Source organism: Sus scrofa, chromosome X (assembly GCF_000003025.6).
Source record: "Sus scrofa isolate TJ Tabasco breed Duroc chromosome X, Sscrofa11.1, whole genome shotgun sequence".
NCBI lineage: Eukaryota > Metazoa > Chordata > Mammalia > Artiodactyla > Suidae > Sus > Sus scrofa.
Genome location: NC_010461.5, coordinates 79,344,231 through 79,368,813, shown reverse-complemented (window position 1 = coordinate 79,368,813; position 24,583 = coordinate 79,344,231). Strand labels below are relative to the sequence as shown.

Below are 24,583 nucleotides of genomic sequence, written 5' to 3'. Positions count from 1 at the left end.
TATTTTGGAGCTCCTTCTGAGTTAACTCATGTGAGTTCTTGGGGAGGGGAACATGAGCTCACTGTGGAAGATTTTCCATTTAGGCAACTAATCATACCATTTATTAACATTTTGATTTTCTAATGAAGAATACAGACTCTCATCTCATTTTGTTTAAATATGGAATTGAAAACACTGCAATTAGAAGCACAATTGTAGGGCTGTGTATTTTACATACTGTGGTTTCCATCTGTAAGCAATGACAATGGAGTTGACAAGTAAAGCAGTACATCTTTACTGTTTGTGGTTGACCCTGATCTCAGATTTTTTTGTCTAGTTCTCTGATTTGACTCTAGTTGGAGAAAATAGACTTCTTTATAATTTGGCTTTTCTGCTTGTATCTCATCATGGTGAAACAGAGGTTTTTGGATAGGAACAAGGATGCTGGCTGGAGTTGGATAGTAAAGTATAGCAATATTAAGTCAGTGGGATCTTGGAAAGGAACCAAATAAGGTGCTTAAGAAAGCAAAAAAAGAAAAAAAAAAGAAAGAAAAAAAAGAAAAAAGGGGCCAGCAGGAAAAGATGATCTGGCTAAGAAAGGCAGAAACAAGGAGGAAATCTGGAAAAGCTCCTAGTTCTGTTGCTTTTAGAAAGAGGGAAACAGACAGGGGAATTTTGGGCAGACTTGCTAACTCTGCGCCAGCCTTCCTCTCTCGCTTCCCTTCAAGTGCTTCTACTGATGTCCAAGACACTTTACCAATCACTGCCACTGTCTGCCTTCTAGTCTCCTCTTACTGTTGGACATTTGCATTGGCTGCTGCCACTTAAAATTACTGCCAGTGCTAACTGGGCTGATATTTTTGACCCTATGTGTTCATGGAGGCCCTCCAACTTACAAATCAAAAGAGGTCCCAATTTAGATTACTTGGAATGAGTACTAAAAAAAAAAAAAATTATGCAGTTTGCGAATATATTCTTGGTGTTTCACAGTTGACAACACTATATTCCCTTGAGTACCAAACTCACAGAAACCCCATGGAATGATCTTTCTCTTGGTAGTCCTTCTAGAGTCAATGTGAAGAAGTGAGACTAATCAGATGGGGGCCTTAGCAAATTTATTTTAAAAATAAACAGCCTAGAAAGATGATGGCAGTTCTTTTATGACTCAGAATGATGTGGTTTTAATTATCAGTTGCTTAACAGAGAACTGAATTGATAGAAACATTATTTCATTTTGCTTTTCACTGACTACTAATGCTCTGATGGTTCAAGAAAGAGCAGGGAAGGTTTCTACTTTCCTTAAAAGGTAGAAAGGGGCCTCTGAGAGCGCAGTAGAACATTATCATTTTACAAATAAAGACTGAGGACAGATGGAATGGCTGCCTCATTGTTAGAGATTGGTAGTATTCCTAACAACCTGCCGTGCAGCATCACCTTAAAAAATTAGTGTGGACATATAAATATATATGTTAATTTTCTTTCCTCCAGCTTCCCACTTTTCTGTAGGCCATCTGCAATGTCTTTATCCACATAAAGCAGTCTTATACCCCAACCAAAACACTTTCTTCCACTCAACCAAATCTAACCTTCAGACTAATCTACCCATCAGGATTCACTCCAATGTGAAAAAGATGAATCTTTGATTGTCTCCTGCCATGAATTTTACCATTGCCAAAAGCTTTCCTGACAATTCTGCCCTGGGCTCCATTTCTTTCACTGGTTTGTTGGAGTACAATGGTTTTAAGAGGAATCAATTTCCATTTTAATGAAATATGGTCATTTCCATTCCAAACACAGAATATTTTTGAATTATAGGTTATTCAAGGCAAATCTTACTAATCTAAATTATGTAGAGTTTGCATATTTACTATTAATTTTCCTTTTTTCATTTACTTTTCCATATAGCTCTACAGCCCATGAAGGAAACTTTTACAACAAACACACCTAATTTATCCTACTTCAAGAAAGATATGAACTGAAAATACAAAAATTTCCATAGAAGAGGTGGATAGTGCAGCCTACTTGGATTATTCTGAGAGGAGTGATTATTTACTTTGGCCACAGAATATGAAAAGGAAAGATATAGCAATTTCTGGTTCCACTTGAGTGAGGGAGGTTGTTTTCCTTCTTTTATGTTTTTTTCATAAGATCATTTTTCATAGTGTGGCTTTGTTACTAATCAAACACATACAAAAAAGGGGTTCCAATGCTTTTGGACTTTGGGGGATGTTAGATTACCTGTGCCTCTCCTCTCTTTAGAAACATACAGAATGGAGAACGAACTGCACTGCAAAGTCAAAATGGCCTCTGGAAAGAGCTTTATCTCAGTTTCCTTACGTGTAAATAGCTAACGTGACATCTTTAGGGCCAATTACTTGGAATGATTTAATTACATGTCTGGTTTTTAAACCACCTATCCAAACCACATGCTCATAAAACAACTAAAAATATTTAATATTAAACACAGCAGGAATCCTTGTTTCTAAAATTTTTTGCCAAGTCTACAGTTATTTGAAGTTACTTTTATCAAGTTGAAACTTGTGATCAAGTAGATACAGAAGCCTGCTGAGACTTCACATGTGAACTGAGATGAACTGTCAAAAAAAAACAAAACAAAACAAAACAAAAAAAACAAAAAACCTTCACAAGGAAAGTTTCTGGCTTTGTTTTGGTTTTCTGGGTCTTTTTTGGTACTTGGCTCTGAACATTAACATTTTATAATACCATGTGAGCAGGAATGGGTTTTACCTGGATTCCTTGGAATCCTCTTTCTGCGGTCCCGGAATGCTGCACCTGATTGCAGGGCTTCTAGAAGATTATCCATCACGCCAGTCTCATCACCCTCTGGAGGAAGGGAGAAATCAGAATTAATCTTGGAGCAATTAAAGTTAAACTACGGGAAAATAAAGGAAAAACTCCTGTCAGATTTACATAATACCCCTAAATTAAAGACATATATCTGTTTTAACATAATGGATCCTGTCACTTTCTGGCACCACAGACTACTTTGCTTATTACGCACCATTAAGCAAAATTCATGCCAATCCCACTGTTCTTTCAACTTAAAGACCTTGTCTTTTGTATTATTGATGACATGCTCAGTATGCAAATAAACAGTAGCTGATCAGCTACTGGGGCCTTCCTGTTAAGATTCTTATAAGATATTCCTAAGCAAGAAACCACTGACCCAGCTTAATGCAATCAATGCACAGGGAGTGATTTGATGAAGCAGAGTTACACAAGGTTAAATACTGATTGTATTAAGACCTTCAGCATTCAACCATCATCTGCCATTATCTTAAGAAGACACTATTTGCAAAACACATTTACATTCAATTCCTACCTAATCCATATCCTTTATCCATTTTGAAATGCTGACATTGTAGAAGGAAAAGGTGACCACATCATCTGAAAGGCCACATTTTACATTTGAGAGACATTAGCAGGGTCTCATCACCCTTTTTAGAATGCTGTTGTGTTTCTAAACTTTTTCTATGAGCGGACTACTCAAAAGATGTTCATGGAAAATCCTAGTGGAAACGTATATAAGACATTTCCTGCTACTCTTATTTTTGAAAACCCTGGCCATCAAAACCACTTTTAAGATGTGTTAGAGCAAGGTGCCTACTGCCAGAAATTCTCTACTAAATTGTGGATAACCCAGAGTGAGTTGATGGTCCTCTTCTCAATGGGCCTCACTGAGAAAAAGGACCCTCACTAGGTGGTTAATTTCAGTGGTAACTAAGTGTGTACATACATACAATGGAATATTATTCAGCCATAAAAAAGAATGAAATAATGCCATTTGTAGCAACATGGATGGACCTAGAAACTATCATACTAAGTGAAGTTAGTGAAAGACAAACATCACATGATATCACCTATGTATGGAACCTAAAAAAAAAAGGATAAAAATGAACTTAAGTGCAGAGCAGAAACAGACTTAAAGACTTTGAAAAACTTATGGTTATCAAAGGGGACAGGTGTGTGTGCGTAGAGGGGGGATGGACTGGGAGTTTGGGGTTGGCATATGAACACTTGTATATGGAATGATTGGCCATTGGGGACCTGCTGTGTAGCACAGAGAACTCTACCCAGTATTCTGTGATAATCTATGTGGGAAAAGAATCTGAGAGAGAATGGATATGTGTATATGTATGACTGGATCACTTCGTTGTACAGAAGAAATTATCACAGCCTTGTAAATTAACTATACTTCAATAAAACTTTTAAAAAAATAAGAAAAAAAAAAAGATTTGTTGCAGCAAGGTGTCTATTGCCAGAAACTCTCTACTACACTGTAGATAATCCAGAGTGAGTTAACAGCTCTCCTCTCAATGGGCCTTACTGACAGGACCCTCACTATGTGGTTACTCTGAGTGGTAGCTAAGTGCGTAGGTATGGGGTAGAGGACATTTGTAGCAGGAGGGTAAAGGGAAGAAAAAGAGGGGATTGAGGGAGAAGAAATGGCTTCTGATGTTATTACAAAGTTAAACTGAAATCCTACTTTGTTTAAAGAATTGATGGTGGGTTACGAGATCGGAGGAAAAAAAATTCTCATAATGGGACAAGAATAAGGTAAAATCTTTCTTGATTATGCTCTTCATTTGACTTGAGATTTTTTTCAACGCTACAATCATTTATTCTAGGACAAGATTTTAAAGGAAAAAATAAAAGAAAACAGATGTTCTCAGGTATAACATTTGATAGAAATGGGAAAAATAAAGAGAAAGTAGAACCTCAATGATTAAACAGGGGGAGAGGATTGTAAACTTGCAGGAATATTAAGGCTGCAAACCATCTGAACCATCACCTGTTATTTGTAACAGAAAGAAAAGAGGAACAGAAGAAAGTTTGGCAAGGCTGGAATGTATCTGAGAGAATTAAATTTTATGCAGTAGGCACATTAGTAATACCTTTTAATCCTCCCAACGACATATCGAAGCAGGTAATATCTGTTTTTTAGCTGAGGATTCTGAAACCTTGAGAATTTAAGCATCTAGCTCACTCAGCTGGCATGCAGAGAGGCCCAGGTATGAACCCAGATCGATCTTTGCATGACAGCTAGGAGAAGATGAAATGGACTAGGCATGTGATGCCAGATGATGAAACACTGTAATTCTATCATTAAAAAAGAGAAAACAGACACAAATGGAATGACTTGTACTAAGACTCACATCAGCAAATGGAGACTTAATACTTAGCCTAATTGCAGTTTTAGCCCCTCTCAGGAATGTTCTCTTAACTACTCAGTATACAATTTCCTGGTCAAGTTAGTAAGGAAATCTACTGGATAGACCTCCTCCCCACCCCCACACTGTCCCACAAAGAAAGGTGACTTTGCCTGAACAATCCTCTCTTTGTTAGAATAACTTCCTTGTCTCCTCTCCTTCTACCTAGAAAAGTCTTCCATTTTGTACAGCTCTTTGGTGCGCCTATTTGCTAGATGAGATGCTGCCCAATTCATGATTCACTGAATAAAGTCAATTAGATCTTTAAAATTTACTCAGCTGAGTTTTGTTTTAAACACTATGACATGTGTTTGAGCACTATCCTATAAAGCCAGCACTCTCCAACAGATATACAATGCAGGCCACAAATGTGAGCCATATGAATAATTTTAAGCTTTCTATTATCATATTTAAAAGTATAAAAGAAATAGGTGAAATGAATTTTCATATATTAATATTCGATACATGCAAAAAATTATATATTTTGCAGTCTTTTATCAGACCAAGTCTCCAAAATCTAATATGCTTTTATTTCAGTACATTTCACTTCAGATTAGCTACATTTCAAGCACTCAGTAGGTATATGTGGCTCACGGCTACCATACTGGGCAGCACAGCCATAAGTAACATAGGAAGTGACTTGATCAGATTTATACTTTAGAAAGCACTGTGGAGAATGACTCAGAGGATGGCATGACAGAAGGCAGAGAGATGTTTAGGAGTGTAGTATAACTGTCTACTAAGAGATAAAGGACTAAACAAATTAGCAGAATGAATAGAGAGGAAGGATATTTTAAAGGTATTAATAGTATTAATAAAGTTAATAGGACCTGGCTGGGAGGATGAGATCAAGGGGGAGAGAAAGAATCAAGAGGACAAAGGATAAGCAGGTTTGAAAAAAATTATTTTTTGAGGAATATCTGAGTAGAAAAATCCAATAAGAAGTTGGAAATATGAATCTAGAACCCAGGAGTGAAATCTGGGCTGAAGCTAAATATCAGAGTACCACTGGAAGATGGGTGAGATTACCTGGAGATAATGTATGCGAAGAAGGTTCCTGAGGATCCTAGTTTATAATAGGCAGTCAGGAGAGAAAGAATTGCCAAGAAGATATGGAAGGATTTTTTTTGAGATACAGAAGTACGAGCAGAAGAGAATTGCAGTAAAACTTAATTTCATGTATCCTTATAAAAATAGTCATTATAAAGGCTGCAGAAAGATGAAGATATGTATACGAATGAACAGAACAAAATACCACAGTATGCATTTATGATTTATAATAGACAAACATGAAAAAAATTTTTAACATAATGACATTATGGATGCCATCTCATTAAAATTCTTAAATGCTATTATATTTTAGTTTATTGACTAAAAAAATGGAAAGAACAAATATGACACATAAAGAGGAATTAAAAATAAATCCCTTTGCTTAATTTAGTTGTTGACACCTGACAACACTTACCAAAATATTATGCCAGATCACTCTTTCTCGACTTTTTTTTTGCAATTATCATTCACTCTTCCCCAAAAAGAGCCCTGTTACATATTTTTCCTAATCACCACCATGACTAAATTCAGTATCACGTCTAAATTCAGTATCACAGATATAATTACATATCTATTCATGTATTATGGCCCTTTGGAAGGTCACAAACCATTGTAATATCTTAAGAATTTTCTCCACCCACCTCTCCAAAAACCAATATTCATTCCCTCGGGGGTGATATTGCTCCTGCTGAAAAGGCATATGATAGATGGTTCTTTAAAAAAAAATAAAAACAAAGCAAAAAAACCCCCAAAGCACAGGTCTTTATAAACATCACTAATACATTTAGGAAAAGAAATATAAGCTTCAGTCTAACACACTACCATTATCTTTTCATTTCCTTCATGATAACTTTCAAAGGGAGAGATTTTTATGAAATTTTCAACTCTAAGGAATTGATTTATGAATATATTATAGATTTATATTTCAGTTGGTATTCCTAAAGCAAAAGGAAAGCCAACATCATCATTCAAAAGTTACCCTTTATTGGAGTTCCCGTCGTGTTGCAGTGGTTAACAAATCCGACTAGAAACCATGAGGTTGTGGGTTCAATCCCAGGCTTTGCTCAGTGGGTTAAGGATCCAGCATTGCCATGAGCTGTGGTGTAGGTGGCAGACATGGCTCGGATCCCGTGTTGCTGTGGCTCTGGCGTAGGCCAGCGGCTACAGCTCCGATTAGATCCCTAGCCTGGGAACCTCCATATGCTGTGGGAAGCAGCCCTAGAAAAATGCAAGAAGACAAAAAAAAAAATTACCCTTTATTTTAAATAAATTTCAGTGAAATTTGGTCAGTGATTGAATTGTATGTGAGGCTGACAGTTCATTGAGAATTTCCACAGTCACAGAACCATTCATTCTCATTTACATGTGATTAGTAGTGAGTAACAGTTTTGATTTTTTAATTTTTTGGTCTGTGAGATCAGACTCAGGGAAAAAAATCTTTTACATTTTTTTTTTCCACTGAAAAGGAAAAGAGCTTTATTGAATTACATAGAAAAATGCATTTTCTTACAACTTACAATACCTATTTTACTGAGTGAAAGAATATCAAGGAGACATTTGGTAATGCTTTTTAGCCACTAAAATGGTAATATACGAGAATATCTGAGAAATAACAACTCAGAGGCAACTTTCTAATCTTTCACCTTGAAATTAGATCACAGACAGTATTAAGGAGCTAGGAGGGCTGTGAGCTACTTATCTTTGGGTAAAATGAGAGGCACTGGTTGTATCTTCTATTTCATGTTTCCAACAGTGTTGGTCATTCAGTAGATGTTGAATGCCCACTGATTTCAATTTTCAGCATCAATGCTTACCTGTGTTGTGTAGACTTAATTTCCCCAGAAGAGTTTGGAGATATCACAGATAAAAATTAGCACTAGGTAAATTAATGATCTCTACTACATGTGTAGGCAAGACTATTCCCCAATGGCTGGCATGAACTTATTTCGAGGAAATTTCAACGGGTTTCTCACATTTCCGTACATTTTGTGGGCACAGGCATTGATGACTTTTATTCTGGACTATATTTTCAAGGATATTTTTATAGTGAACAGCCTTGAAGACACAATGTCTCCTATCAGAGCAGTGGGTATGTTTGTTTACTCTGAAGACAGATTATATCAGGATTTCTGTTGTGGTGCAATGGAATCGGTGGTGTCTCTGCAGTGCCAGGACACAGGTTCAATCCCCAGCACACACAGTGTGTCAAGATAGCCGCTCTGAATCTGATCAGATTGTCTCACACCTGATCCCTGGCCTGGGAACTCCATGTGCCGTGGGGTGCCCCAAACCCCCCAAAGAAGTCCTAAAATGAAGACAGATTCTATCTCCCTCTAGGACAGATATCAGACAGGTTTACTTTCTGTCCATTATAAAACATGTGGGTTCGCTAAGTGTGGGTTTCTCACCTGTGACATAAACCCAGTGTGCAACATCCACCTGGGCCCACTTTAGTATCACCCTGTGGGAGTGGGAAGACAAGGGAAAGCAATCTGAACATGAAGCTCACACTGCTCACTGTGCTATGAATAAAGTTCTTTGTTTCTGAACTAGGAATCTTGTGTCTTCTGGTAGCATCCCTGAAACTGTCGCAGGTTGACTTGTTAGCATGCAAGTAGAATAAAAGCTCTGACCTTTCACAGTTTTTGAAAATACTCTGAGATCTTCCTTTTTATCAAATATTATTAATTAGCACACCCCTTATTCTTCTAGGAACCTAACACCTAGTACCTTGGACTTTCCCTTAACTAAGACCCAATTCTAGTTTATTATTCTTCAAAAGTGGCTAAAATAAAGCCAACACTATAAAAATAATTTCCTAAGATCCTAACAACCTGGGCATGTTGGCTTCTATATTCACTGCGATCGGCTCCTTGAATTCTCATATATAATTAAGGCTTTCTGGAAAAGTTGATCTATTCCTTAGAGATGTTACCATCAACCAATAATAATGACTTGATAGTCAATAAAGTGACCCAAAAAAAGCAAAAGGTTTATTAATGAGGGTAGGAGCCTACCATGTGAACTAATGCTTAAGTAAACTCAATAATTTTTAAAAAATAAAATTATGTTCTCTGTGGGCTTGAAGAGTTGGAAAAGACTCATGGAAGAATTAGGGCTTAAGACTCTGAAAAAAAATTATATTTAAAAGGTTGAATAATGACTGGTTTAAAGAGACAAAAATCTAGATTTACTATCCTCGTATACACATATAAGCTTACTTGTTCACCCTGTATATGTGTGTATATGACTTTACAAATATTATAATGCACATATCATGTGTACAGTGTGATGAATTTTAATGATCACCACCACAATGAAGATAGTGAATGTTTTCATCACCCCTAGAGAGTTCCCTCTTGTCCCCACCACTCAGAGGTAACTTCTGCTGATTTCTATAACCATATATGAGTTTTGCCTATTCATATCGTATAATGTTAAGAGAATAAAGTGTGTGAAAGTGGTTTTGAATCAGTGTAGCTACCTGAAATCTAATATGCATGGTGTCCATGATAAACCATGAGGAGAGCAACATCAGAGCGAAGTTCTAAAGGGCCTAGGATATCAAAGTAAGAAGTCTGTATGTGTTGAAAGGGCCTCTAAAGTGCCATTGGTAGATCTTCAGCAAGATAATGATGTGAGAAAGGTGACATTTAAGATCAGCCTCACAGTATTATGCAAAATAGACCGGAGTGGGTGAGAAATTCTACAAAGAAGACAACTGAATTTGCAGTGACAAACTTTTTGCACATAATCCTGGGCAAAGTTAGATGGTCAATTTTGGCATTCTTCGTACAAGACTGACTAGAACAGTAAAACTGGTTTGATGAGCAAGGTCATAAGCGGTGGTAAATGGAAGCTGACAGCATAAGAAGGCAGTGATAAGTGGAATGCAGGAAAAATCTGTATTAGATTCAATCTTTTTCACACTATCTTTTATAGGCCAGATTAAGACCCTGCAGCAAGATGTGGATTTGTAGATGACACAAAATTAGAAGACTGCTCACTTATCAAAAAGGAGTGAAACAAAATTCCTTCTCTGGGATCTAAAAAAAAAACTGAAGCCCTGGGGCTGACAAATGGCTCTTATAATTCAACACAATAAGAGGGAAGACATGCCAAAAACCTGAGCAAGTTGTATTGCCATTCACAAGCATCTAGAAAGCCTCTACCTGATGGGAGGTTTTTCGTTACTTTGCAGTTTAATTGGAAGTGAGTGAAGAATGGAGATAATGGTGACTTGGAAAACCAACAGATGGTAACTAAGATAATAGTCTATGAAGTTGTTTACCACCATAAAAAGTGTTTAAGAAAATCAAGATATTATTCCCTAGAGATTAAAAGAGGGCATAAATAGAGTGTAGAAAGTTCTAAAGAAGATAATGAAGGCAGATGCTCCTGTTCAAAAGAAGAAAACTTTCAAGAGGGAAAAGAGGACACAGGAGCTTAGAAGAAATTACCAGAAACCACAGGATGAGCTAGGGGGCAGAGTAGTAATTACATTATGCGGTAGTTGGAGATTTGTAAAACAAAACAGAAAAACATTATGCTCCCAGGTTGAGGCCTTGCACAGTGGTATGCACCAAAAAGCAAAATTAATCTCAGAGCAATTAAAGTTAAAACTATAGGGGAAAATGCTGGTTAGAGAGTTCATTCATCCTGTTATCTCATCTCCTTGCCAGAACAGGTAATGAACAGTTTCCTATAGGGAAGGAAATCATGAGAATCAGATAAACTTCATAGTGAATTCTACTCTTCCTTACCAATTTTAATTGAAGGTTAATGTTATGGATACATTCTATCGTGGGATAAATAATTGTATTAGGGGTCCCAAGCTAAATGGATATTCCACTCCAGAGAATGGTAAAGGATGAAATGATTTTTCTTCCAAATAGCAACGTGGTTGGTGCTACCTAATAGTCTGTCAGGGTAACTAAACTGGTGAGTTAACTCTTTAATGTATCTGCACTTAAAAAAAGAAGGGGGGCCTGCTAACACTCCTGAATGGATTTCTCCTGGTAGTTTCAATGAAGGAACTTTTTTGGCCAGAGGCACCTTTTGTCTTGCCTATGGTAAAACAGCTTGATAGTAAATGGTAGTAAAAAAAGTAATGTTTATGCTTGTTCATTTTTTTTTCCCCACGTACCTATATGCTAGAAGATTGGGAGAAGAAAATTACACATTCTATAAATAAGCAAATATCCAATAAACCTGAACGTTAATGCTTACCAGAAAACCACTGTTGATGCCTCTGGTAAAATATCTCACATTCAATGTTTTAAATAATTAATATTTCAAAGACACCTTTGAAATACTCTGTGTGTCTTATCAGAATCAATCATTTACTAAGGGCACGGAACACCTGTGAAGGGAGAACTAAGCAAAAGCAAACTTGGAAAAAGAATAAATTTTACTTGATTCAAAAGCATCCACCAAAGTAAATCTCAGTGACATTCTGAAAAGATAAAACACAGATGTTTTTAGAGGTAAGAATAGTAATAATACTTGCCATTTATTGAGAGCTTACTATATGGTAGGCCCTGCTCTCAGAGATTTACATTGGAGCTCCATACCAGACTATTTTTCAAATAACAAAACTGTGGCATATTTAGGTAAAGTAACTTGCTCAAGGTCACAGAGTTGGGAGATGACAGAAACAGCCTTAGAATCTGCGGAGCATGTGTCTAGAGAAGGGGTTCGCAAACTATAATCCCAGTGGTCAAATCCAGCCTACAACATAAAAATGGTTTTGACATGGTAAGTGTTTTGTGTTTGTTTGTTTTTTTTTTTAAATCAAAAGAAGACTCTTTCAGGCTACATTAAAATTTTCCCAAATTCAAATTTCAGTCTGGAACTTTTATTGGAACATAGCCATGCTCATTGATGATGTTATTGGTCTATGGCTACTTTCGAGCTACAACAGCAGAATTGAATAGTTGTGACACAGACCTTTTGGTCTTTGAAGTCCCAAATACTTACTATCTGGCCCTTTACCAAAAAACTTTGTTGAAACCTGCTCTAGAGCACACAGTGTCAACATCAACATCGTGTTGTGTATAGATACGAGTGGAACTCACAATCTTCCTCTGAACTGCTAAAGGACCTTGGCAACCTCCATGCCAGTAAAACGAGGTCTCATCATGGGTGGAAGGTGGGAAAGAACATGAGAGTTCAATATCAGCCTACTTGAAATTGAGATGCTTCCAGAAGAGTGCCAAAATCAAGACTGAGACAGAATCACTAATGAAGCAACAATTATGAATATACCTCTATATGGATTTATATTTAAGAGCCCTTGAAGTCCAGTTAGTTCCAAAAGAGTTACCAAAAAAGAAGCGAGTGTTTTCAAAGGCCGATGGGAGACGTGCTTTCCGAGTTTTGATTTCCTGTCTAAGAACCAGCCACTGACTGACACATGGAGTGAATTCAGCTCCGTTCCAGGAGACTTAGCTTCTTATCTATGGACTTCAACTGGACAGCTATAGCAGAACATAATACCATACAGGGAGCCTAACCGTCTTCATAAGAAATACACAACCCTAGTGAGGGAGAGAAGAAAAGGGATAGTTTTCAGCTTCCAAGGCACCATCAGGAGGTCAAATGCATACCTGTATTTTCCTCCTTGCCTAGTGCAGGCACCAGCTAAGGGAGGGATGGAGGTAAGGTTTCAAGAATGGCCCTTACGACAGTGCAGTCAGGCAGTTTTAACAAATGTCACAGACCGCAGCAATAATGGGAGTCCACCACCAGATATAAAGTGTTGTACATGAGGGAACTGGTACTTTTAATTACTGATTGTTGGAGTACAGGAAACAAGTAGACAAGTCATCTGTTGCTAGGCCCACCTTTAAATTCTTCTTCTTTTGTTTACCAGATTCTACATTGGGTTGACTCTCCAGCCAGAAAGGCAATGACAACTTCACACTACTTTTATACAGAAATTTAACTGCTAGTTATCTATTTTTAAAGTCCAAGGAGTCCTGTATGTGTGTGTGTGTTTCTGATCATGTCATTTTTTTTTGAATGGCTAGAGAATGTACACTGCTTCAAATGGAATTGTTCTTATTATAATTACCCCTTTCAAATAGAGGAGCATATATCTTATTTTAACAAGATGATGTTATACACTTTTATAAAAAAAAAAAAAGCAAAAAGCAGTTTGAAAAAAAAAAAGGCATGTGTAACTAACTAGTTGATCGAAAAGTCCCAACTCAGTAAACGTATCAACATGAAAAGCTTTTTTTTTGTTTTCTTCACCACTGTTCCTAAACATACAATGTCAAGCCTTCCTTTCTTTTTTTTTTTTTTTTGTCTTTTTGTCTTTTTGTTGTTGTTGTTGTTATTGTTGCTATTTCTTGGGCCGCTCCCGCGGCATATGGAGGTTCCCAGGCTAGGGGTTGAATCGGAGCTGTAGCCACCGGCCTACGCCAGAGGCACAGCAACGCGGGATCCGAGCCGCGTCTGCAACCTACACCACAGCTCACGGCAACGCCGGATCGTTAACCCCCTGAGCAAGGGCAGGGATCGAACCCGCAACCTCATGGTTCCTAGTCGGATTCGTTAACCATTGCGCCACGACGGGAACTCCAAGCCTTCCTTTCATGTCCCTTAATGGCATCTTGGGAAAATTCCCTAATTTTCTGGTTGTAATTTGAATATTAATCTTACATTTGCTTCAGGGTGTTTCCTTCCCTCATCGTTAGTTAGTCATTTGGACCCAAGTGCCCAAAGGGGTGAACGGGTGGCATAATCTATTGGCCCACTCACTCCCCCAGCCTCTCTCATGGAAGAACTTGATCCCAGTGGGTTGGGGCAGGGAGGAATAAAATGGAAAGAAGAGAATGTCATTATTCTCTTGATGAACATGTTAGATAGTTTGCAAGAGACAGAAGTGGGGATTTAGCGTACCGATGTATACAGAAATAGAAAAGGACTAGGAAACATGCTATAGCAGCAATATAGTCTGTGTGACTCACAAAGAACTCAAACACCATTCAAGACACAATCATGATTCTAATCCTACAGCTACAACAGCTCTAGTCACCCATTCATGTTATTACTTCAGTTATCTTGATGTCCATTCTCACTTACCATGTATACCTACTCTTAATGTTTGTTCTTATTTTCTCTTCTGCCACTTTCAAACTAATTCTCTGTCTTTGTGTCTTTGAGTCCAAACTCCCCAAGAAAAAGAATTGACTTGATTCAACCAGTACAGACCAGTCTTTTGGGAAGAATGTTCATGACAGGCTCTTTCTTATGAAATAGACAAGGCTACAGATGGCTGTCCTTGGGTCAAGAATCAAGCTCTGGCCAATTTTGAAGGTAGGGGAGGATTGCATGGCACAAAGCCTGGTCAGCATTGCTTAAGATGCTGCCTATTGCCACTTGCCTCAGCAAAGGAGCTGAAGGTATGCACTTCTGATATGCATTGTCATAACTCAATAGTGTAACTTACATTGATGTTTCAAAATGGGAGAGGGAAGGATTTACCTTTAAGCTCTGATCTAAATCCCTGAATAATTCCTTAAGAGGAATTCAATAATCTGCTCCAGGAGAGAGCCAGCCTGACTCAGAGCACGGTGGGATTCTTTCTCAATCAACTAGAATGGATTTGTACTTCTAGCAATCTCATTCCTCTCTCCTGATGGAATTGAAACAACTTGCTGAAAAATTATTTAGAAAGCAGAACAAAGTGTCATTGGACAGTCTGTGACCTTTCTTTCTCAGACTCTGGGAAGTGATCTCAGTTTCAAGGTTTCTGGTTCCCTCCTGTGATAGAGATGTCTTAATTCACAACCCTGCTATTTACTTTCATTCCCATTTCCAGCCTCAATCATCAGCTAGTCCCAAACAATGTTATTTATAGAATTTCCTGTCAGCTCAGACTCAATGTGTCTCAGGCTGATTGAATCATTCACAGATTTTCCCACCTAATCATACCCCTAATGACTACTTATCCCAATTTTCTCATTTTTGATTATCCCCTAAGGCTTAGAACCTTGGAATGGTCTCCAAAGTCAAATAGTGACTAAGCTATACCACATCTTCACAGGCAATACAGAGTCTCCTCCCCAAGTCTAACACTTATCCCTTAACCTGGATTACTGCTACATGAAATAACTTGGTGAATTTTGTCTCTAGTCTCTCCTCTCACTAAACTACAATAATCACATTATCCTCTCTTCCAAGATTCAATGCTCATCAGATCTAATCCAAACTCCCCTAGTCTCACTGATTATTTCCAGATTTTTCTTTGGCTGCTCCAACCACATCAGCAGGCTACCTCTATTATTTCTACAGTGTTCACACCTGTATGTCTTCTAGCATGTACCTAATTTAAGAAAGAAAAGATTAGTGTGAATTCTAAATAAAGAAAAAAAAAACCCACAAAAGACAGATACTTTATACTTTCAAGTTAAAATATAGCTTTTGGAAAGATAATTAAGTGAATATACTTTAGCTCACCAGATCTATTCAAGGGGTCAAATTCCTAGAGTGAGTGTTTTGGAAACATAAATAGCCTAAATCCAGATAATTTTAGGCAATTTATACAAATACATATTAACAATATCCTGCTCTATTAAATAATTAAAATTCAGATAGACCTTAATTATATGCTTTACTAAATAAAAGGAAGTTGGTTTCCAATAGAAAAAAAAACTTAATTTCAAAATAAATAAATAAATAACTCCCTAAGGCACATACTCATAGTAAATTTAACATACTGCTACTACCATTTAATTGAATTCAACCTTTAAATTAAAAAAAGAAGACATATTAAAAGTAATATGGTAATTGTATATTTGGCGTTATTGCCTTTTTTGTGTTTCAAACAATCAAGGCAACAGTGCTTAACCTCTTCATTACTTTATAACGTTCATCTGGGCAAAAAATAGCTCTTCCAAGTTCAAATTTTCTAAAATTGAAACCCACAGGGCTCCTAAGAACACAGGGCAGTAAAGCATAGGGTGCTTCATTAGAGGAAGTCTATAATTACAGATTACTGAGTAAATAATATGGATGCCATTGAATTACATGGGAGTCAATCTTAGTAGAAAATGGCATAAAATTACAAAATTAGGCACCAATACCTCAGAGACATAATTATGTCAATTTCTGAACATTACGTAGTTCTCTTAAAATAAAGTCATAGATGATAATTATGCTTAAAGAACCCACTGAAAGCTGGTAAAACCGGAGAAAATACTGGCATTTAAAGGTTGTCATTCCTTGGAGCTTAACTTCAAAAGTGCTTTATTTGGGTGTATCTATTTCACCTCTACATTTCTTTGATTTTACATTTAGATTCAAAATATATGTATTTCATGAAGTAACTACATCATACCCTAGCTACTGTTTGTAAATATTTTTCTATATTTCTGAAATGGATGGAGCTCTGTTCAGAGACAGATTTGCAAATAGGCACTTAATTCCTTACTTTGGATTGAGTAGAAAGATTTGCAATTTCAAATGTGTTTCAACCATGTCTCTTCTTGGGACAGTCGCCTCCAGAGAGGAAAGCAGGGAGGAGTTAGACATGATTAATTAGCATTGCTTCAATCAGAACCCCAGCACATTCCTTATCTAGCTTTTAATTCACTCTTCCAAGCTATCAACACACGATCACTGGGCACTTACTCAGAGGATAGCACTGAACAAAACAGGCAACTGTAGGGCATCCTTCTAAGATGTATTGCCAGAAATAGGTCAGTTATGTATTTATTTCACTGTGTAGTCTAATTTGGAAATTAAGAGAATTTTTGGCTAATAAAGAGTCTTGGTGATAAAACTGAATAAAACTGAAATAATCTGAAAATCTCTACTTGTTTCATATATAATATATCTGAAGAACTGAAAGAAAAATATTGTAGATTTCTGGCTCTTTGACCAATAATTTGACAGAACACCCTAGTTTTTACATTACAATTTGGGCATGGCTCAAGTGTTTGCAGAAGCTAAGATTCTACAGTTTGGAAAAGCAAATTATTTTTGTACAGCCCAGATAGTGATAAATTACCTCAGACAAATATGTTATAAAGGGAAGAACTGCTGATTTTATTCAATAAAAGGATATTAAAAAGACTTTATTTTGCTTGTCCACTCAACGGTAATAATTTTTAATACTCAAGTATTTCTCCTCTTTTGTATAAGTGAAAAAAAAAATCAAAAACAGGAGTTCCCATCGTGGTGCAGTGGTTAACGAATCAGACTAGGAACCATGAGGTTGCGGGTTTGATCCCTGGCCTTGCTCAGTGGGTTAAGGATCTGCCATTGCCATGAGCTGTGGTGTGGGTCACAGATGCGGCTTGGATCTCGCATTGCTGTGGTTCTGGCGTAGACCAGCAGTTACAGCTCCAATTAGCCCCCTGGCCTGGGAACCTCCATATGCCACGGGAGCGGCTCAAGAAAAGGCAAAAAGACCAAAAAAAAAAAAAAAAATCAAAAACAAATATCTGTTACTCTTCAAGGATGGGGTTAAAAAGTGGTAACCACCAAAAGGGTAGAAGGTGAAGAAGTTACTAAACACTCCTTGGCAAAGATTTAGGACCAAGTAATATTTTATTATTTTTATGATTTGTTTATCTAAACTCATCAGTGAAATCTTTGCATACTATCTGATTTCATTAGACTGTTTATTTCCTATTTATAGCCTATATCAAGAGGGTGGAATTGCAGTCCACAAAGAAATAAGGACAATTTTTCACTCAGCATTTTGGTGGCAGTTGGTGATGTTTAGTATAAGGGAAATTTATTCCCATCCTTTAGAAGGAATACACAACTTATGCTCTTATGACATAGAGAATCCTGGGTCGTCAAGAAAACTAGGATTTTCTACTTCAGGAAAAGGAAGAGGAAAACATGTACCACAGTTTCTTTAAACCAATTACCTGCCTTGTGAGGCTTTAAAAATGGAGTTCTATTTGTTTTAGTAAGTAAGTACTCACATTAGCACTGTCTTGAACAAAGAAGAAATACATTTAGAGAACCTATTCACTGCTGAAATCTTTCTATCCAGTCTAGAGAAAGCTATTTTAAGGTGCATCCTGAATTGGGGAGTAAAGTGAGGAAGAGGTCACTTCTACCTCAGAGTCAAATCTAGACAAGTCAACATGTCCTGGATAGATTAATCATTCTCACTGAAGAGGTGATTTGGAAATTGGTGGCTAAGGAAACCTTGTCAACATCCAGCTCCATCCAAGATATGACAATGTCGTTTAATCTCATTAGAATGACCAGGGCATATTCATTTGGAACAATAATAAAGAAAATGATAAGTTAACCAACCACATGGCACTTAGTCTGAAGAAATACAATGCAGACAGAAGAAATGTAACCACAGGAGACCAAGCAACTGATTAGGTGGTTTCATTAAGGCCTCTTTCCCAGGGAGCAGGTTTTCCTATTTCAAATCTCTCTTTTAATGCAAAAAAAAAAAAAAAAGTCTGCTCAAAATTTCTCCTACATGTCAAACTTAGCCAGTAAATGAGCAACTAAGACAGACTGAGTTTCATACACCAGAAAAAGTGGTTAATAGCCGAATATTACCTTTCTGTGTATCTTCTTATTAGATTGAGCCATGCAAGGTTGCCATTTTTATAGGCCAAAAAGTAGTCAAACAGAAGCAGTTTCATATGGTTCAAAGTAATATTTAGGGATATAATGAAGTCATTTGAACTATTACCAACTCTCTGAAACACGGTTTCAAAAAGGAGGAGGGAAGATTATACAAGGCAGGTGGCCATGACAATGACAAAAAACATTTTAAAGTATTTTCTGAAATGCAGAATTTGAAAAGCAAATCTTTCTAATAGTCCCTATTTTCCATAACTCCAACCTCTGCATTCTAACTCTGTATGAGTCATCAGTACAAAATCAAGACAAGCCAGGGCTTGACACACAGTTGGCACGTCCTCTGGGCTATTATACTCACGATGGCTAGGTTGCCAATTTTTCACTGAGGTCAGTAATTTGCATTTCTTTCCCTAAAGCTTAGGAATGGTTTTACAAGATCTCCCAGAACTCTGTCCCTTGCCCCTATTCCAGCACAGGGATGGAAGGCAGATTATCTTGTCATTTTAATGAAACATTTTTGAGGTATGATTTCACTGGGGAGGGATTTAGAAATCAAAGCATAAGTAGGGCTGTGAAAGTAAGTTATGCAGTACTGAGCAAAACACAATCTCTAGAACTCATTTTTTCCCTCAGCAAGCATTAATGAATGTCAAGCCTTTATAGATTAGTTAATATACTTAGAGATACAGAATGCATGTTTGTTTTGCCAAAACCTTGATACAGCCAGTACCTCACTGAGAATTGAAAAAATAAATCCACTCATTACAGTATTCTTTTCAGAGAAAAATTCAGCAATATTTGCCAAAAAAAGTCAAATATCTTCTTTTTCTATAGTAATCACACGGAATAATGACAATTGCTTCAATATTACATAGAATGCCAATATATCTGCCATGTTTGCACTTTCTTATTAATTATGATTTTATTTCTGTGTATTAGAATTTATCAGATAGGAAAACAAAACAACCAACCCAGTTCAACCAAACATCTAATTACAATTTTCATGCTCTTTGTCATTTTAGTGAGTTTCTTGTAAGAGAACACCAGCATGACTTTTATTAATGTCAGAGAATGCATTTTTTCCTTTTGATAAAAGAAGAAAGGACCTTTCACATTCAAAATTCAATTTTTTTCTCCTAACATTTCCAATATGACACAAACATATGATAAATAAAATTATTCTAATAAATATTAGAGCCAGTGGACCAGTGAGGGAAACTCTGAGCATGCTGTGAATATATTGAATACTAAAGAGCATCTGAAATATAAAAATCATTGAACTTTTAAGAAAAACTGAATAATTCAACAGTTTTTCATTAAAAAGAAAGAAACATACACAAGAGTAATGATTAACCAGGATATGTCTACATATCAAAAACGGCTGACAAATGGACGAATGTGATGACAAAGCTTTCAAGAGTTTTACATGGTGGTATATACTGGTAAGAAGGGTCTGTTTTCTTTTTCCTCCAAAAGAATAATTAAGGTTAGGTTTGGAAAGAAAGCATTTTGCCTGAAGTAAAGAAATAAGACATATCAAATAATTTCAATAAAAAGAAAAGAATAATGATTGCATTCAGGAACAATCACTTGCGAGGAATATAAGTGCATTGATGTCTCCCTGGACATCCCTCACTATATAAGGATTATTGGTGTTATTACACTTTCCTTCTCCTGGGACATTTAGAAACATGCTGTCTAACCATTTGTCTTACAGAGTTACATACGGGTATACCTTGAGGCAGGGAACTGGCCTGGATAATCTAGAGAGCATCTTAATGTTTTATGAAAACCAAATCAAAGAAAACAAATTCAAAGGAAGGATATTATTCTAAGTGCAAAAAGACTCAAAGACAATGCTGCAGAATGAAATCCTATAAGTCTTATTACATTACTTATGGAGAACGTGGTGTCAACTATCTGTAGATACGATACCTTGAGCCACCAGAGATTAAAAAAAAAAAAGAAATAGGAATTTCTTTGGAAAAATACATGAGAAATCTGAAGCTGTTTGCTCAGAGTATGTAAAGTATTCATCAGAGAAAAATGTTCAAACCTACTTTAAGAGAGGTGAGAACTATTTCTTAATATATCAGAAGAGGGCCGTGGAAGATTGTTTCTTGACAGAAGTTCTCATGGGAAAAGCTCCCTCTTTTATTTGCTACAGAGATCAGGCTGGAATTGATGGGGAAAGAACAGACATTATGAAATAAATAAAAGAGGTCACTTGCAGGAAGAGGTTTTTTTTTTTTAAAGAAGTGGATTCTTGTTAAAAGATTTTCACTTTTATTCAAGGTAAAATGCTCATTTTGTTCCATGAACAAAGGTGTTCAGATTTTATTTCTTCCATTCATGTATACTTAGACAAAATACATGGCTTCCCGGGCATGTGACCCATGCAGTCACATAGGGCCTCATGCTCAGAAGGGCACCACACTTGGTTTACTGCTTTGCTGCTGCCATCTTGAAATTTTTAGTTGTCTTTGAACAAGAGGCCCACGGTTTCATTTTGCAGTGGGCCCCACAAATCATGCATCTGATGCTGGTAAAATAAAACCCATTTGTAATATAACAAACTATCTTGATTGTCCATTTTTCACACATTTTTATTAATATTTGAAAAAAGATTATAAGGTCTTCGAAATGATGGAGTACTGACTACTGATAATTTCTGCATGCTACTTTCTTTAACATTCATAAAATCATATCAAAGAAGAATTTCCCCATGGTTAAGTCACTTCTTTAGAGGCTACATTAACTTTTTCGATTCTCTCAAGCGTGATTCAGTAAGAAAATAGTCTCAATGCTCCAATTATCATTGAAAAGAAATATTTGGCTGTTGAAAATAAAATTGAAAGCAGAAAAGATTGAAATAGTAGCTGTGTATTTTCTTTCCTCTAAGTTCATATCCATGAGGGTATATGGGGTAAAGATGTCAAGCCGAAAGAAGTGGAAACACACGTCTATTTGCTATCTGAATCTGCCCATCAAGAGCAAACAAAAGGCCTGTAATTACATACAAATAAGGATAATTATAGAACAAGTACACTAATACTTAGTAACTAATATAAAGTAAACTTGCTCTTCAAAAGATATGTTCCTAAATAGTTAGGTAATTCATTATCCACCTCCTCTCTATAACCAAGGAATTATATTTTAACATATCAGGGACATTGCTACTTCAGAAAATTCTTTGGTAATTCACTTTACATACACTTTACATACATATACATATATATGGAAATGGAAATGATTGTTCACTCCTTAGTAAATCAGTTGCTTGAGTTCATTTTGGTATGTTATAGTCAGGAAAGCATGGCAGTATCAACCCATAAAAGCCATATTGAGTTCCCTGTAGATTTCTAATGCCTAGGATATCCTCCAAACTTGTCATTGAAAAACACTTGAATCTGACTGATCTTGTCACATGGCAGAAGGTTCCAAAATTATAGGAATGTACATCTTGGAGGATAAGTCTCATTTTTCCCATGGACAATAATCTGTTGTGAATAAATTTAAATAATTAAAATCAATTTAAAGCACTAGCACTGCGGAGTAGTACAGCAGAGGGAGTGGTAGGCTGAGTCAGGGACCACACTTTGAGAACCACTGGTCAAGAATCTGAAGGGCAAGAATATGAACCCACCCACTGTGGAAGAGTTCTTGAGGCACTGTGCCCAAGTGTCCTTGTGACACCAGTGGCCAAGTGTCCCAAGGTATCAACAGATGACAGTGGTGGGAGTTCCCACTGTGGTTCAACAGTAATAAACCCGACTAGTATCCATGAGGTTGGGGTTTTGATCCCTGGCTCTGTGCAATGGGTTAAGGACCCGGCATTGACGTGAGCTGCGGTGTAGGTCACAGACACAGCTCTATCTGGTGTTGCTATGGCTGTGGCGTAGGCCGGTAACTGAAGCTCCCATTTGACCCCTGGCCTGGGAACCTCCACATGATTCAGGTGAGGCCCAAACAAAACAGAACAAAACAAATGACAGTAGTGTTCTTTTGAAGGAAGAAAGTCAAGGTGAAAGGTGGCACTGCATTAGCCAGCCAATTAGCAACAGGAGCAGGGTTGGGGAGAGGAGTTGGGTGAATCAGGAGGAAATCAGGAAATTATGACCTGAAACTGAGCGGAATAAGATTACACAATGCCCTAAATCAGGCAATAGAGCCAGGTTGAGCACAAAGCTACATGAAACACTTTGGCTTATAAACTAATGGATGGGGGAGTTCCCATCGTGGCACAGCAGAAACAAATCTAACTAGGAACAATGAGGCTGCAGGTTCGATCCCTGGCCTTGCTCAGTGGGTTAAGGATCCGGTGTTGCCATGAGCTGTGGTGTAGGTCACAGACATGGCTCAGATCTGGCATTGCTATGGCTCTGGCATAGGCCGGTAGCAACAGCTCTGATTAGACCCCTAGCCTGGGAACCTCCGTATGCCGCGGGTGTGGCCCTATAAAGACAAAAGACCAAAAATAATAATAATAATAAATAAATAAACTAATGGATGGGAGAAAAAGACTGAAATCAAAGAGTCAGGACACAGGGGTAGCACTTTTGGTGAGATGGAACTATAGGAATGAAAACTCCTGTGAAGTTAATAAGAAGGTCAAAGGTCCTAAGCTTTGGTGGAAGTGTGGGACAAAACTTGGATTTCTCTTGGGCCAGAAAAGTCCTAATGAGGCTTGACTCAAATAATGTACCATTTTTACCCAAAGGAAATTCTAAAATATGTTTTATAGGCAGAGTAATTCCAGATGTATGGTCTGAAATACAAAAAAAGGAATGCAGAGCAATACATTGGTACTATAAATAGACTGTTTGAAAATAATCATCATACTGTCTTGCTCTAAGGTGGGTAATGCAAGAACCTGACATCCATATTGTAGGCCTTTCTTTTTCAAAAAAATATTTAAATTGAAGTATAGTTGATTTATAATGATGTTTTAGTTTCAGGTATTCAGCAAAGTGATTTGATTCAGATTATTTACACACACACACACACACACACACACACATTCTTTTTCAGATTCTTTTCCTTTTAGGTTATTACAAGATATTGAGTATAGCTCCCTGTGCTATATAGTATGTCATTCTTGGTTATCTATTTTATATATAGTAGTGTATATATGTTAATCCCAAACTCCTAATTTATTCTTCCCCTGCCCCCCCTTTCTCCTTTGGTAATCATAATTTGTTTTTTGTCTGTGACTCTCTCTTTTGTTTATGAGTTTATTTGTATCAATTCTTTTTAGATTCCACATGTAAATGATATCACGTTATTTGTCTTTCTCTGTCTGACTTACTTTACTTAGTATGATAATTCCTAGGTCCATCCATGTTACTGCAGCTGTACGCCTTTCTAACTAGCTTTAAATGCTTCAACAGAATTTGAAAAATGAGTTATGATAGTTTGATTCTATTATTACATACACACATACAAATAGCCATTTATTTGTGTATACATGCATTATATACACTGTAACCTTTGTTATATTTAAAAGGTATCTGAGCTCATGCAGTAAAACCATATCCATACTTGCTTTTGAGCATATTAAATTTTTATTAATTTCACACATAATTCCACATCTACCAAAGCACCCAAAGCAACTGTGAATATATGTCTACATAGTCAAGAATAAAGGTCCAAGTTTAACGCATTCTCTCTTACCACTCTTTCTAAATAAAAACTCATTTAAAATCAGAGAAAATAAAAACATACTGATTGAAGTATTCATAATTCCT

At 36.9% G+C, this 24,583-nt stretch overlaps 1 protein-coding gene across 4 annotated transcripts in view; it reads right to left on the bottom strand.

Annotated features, from left to right (window-relative positions):
• The window catches only part of DIAPH2 (diaphanous related formin 2), a 918,057-nt gene that overhangs the window by 151,628 nt on the left and 741,846 nt on the right, over window positions 1-24,583 (bottom strand). For all 4 annotated transcript variants that reach the window (XR_002340795.1, XM_021080479.1, XM_021080480.1 and 1 more), the window contains one exon: window positions 2,728-2,823. Coding sequence is in view for 3 of the 4 variants with exons in the window: in XM_021080479.1 (XP_020936138.1) it covers window positions 2,728-2,823 (96 nt within the window). In the remaining variant the exon portion in view is untranslated. The remainder of the gene's footprint in view (window positions 1-2,727; window positions 2,824-24,583) is intronic.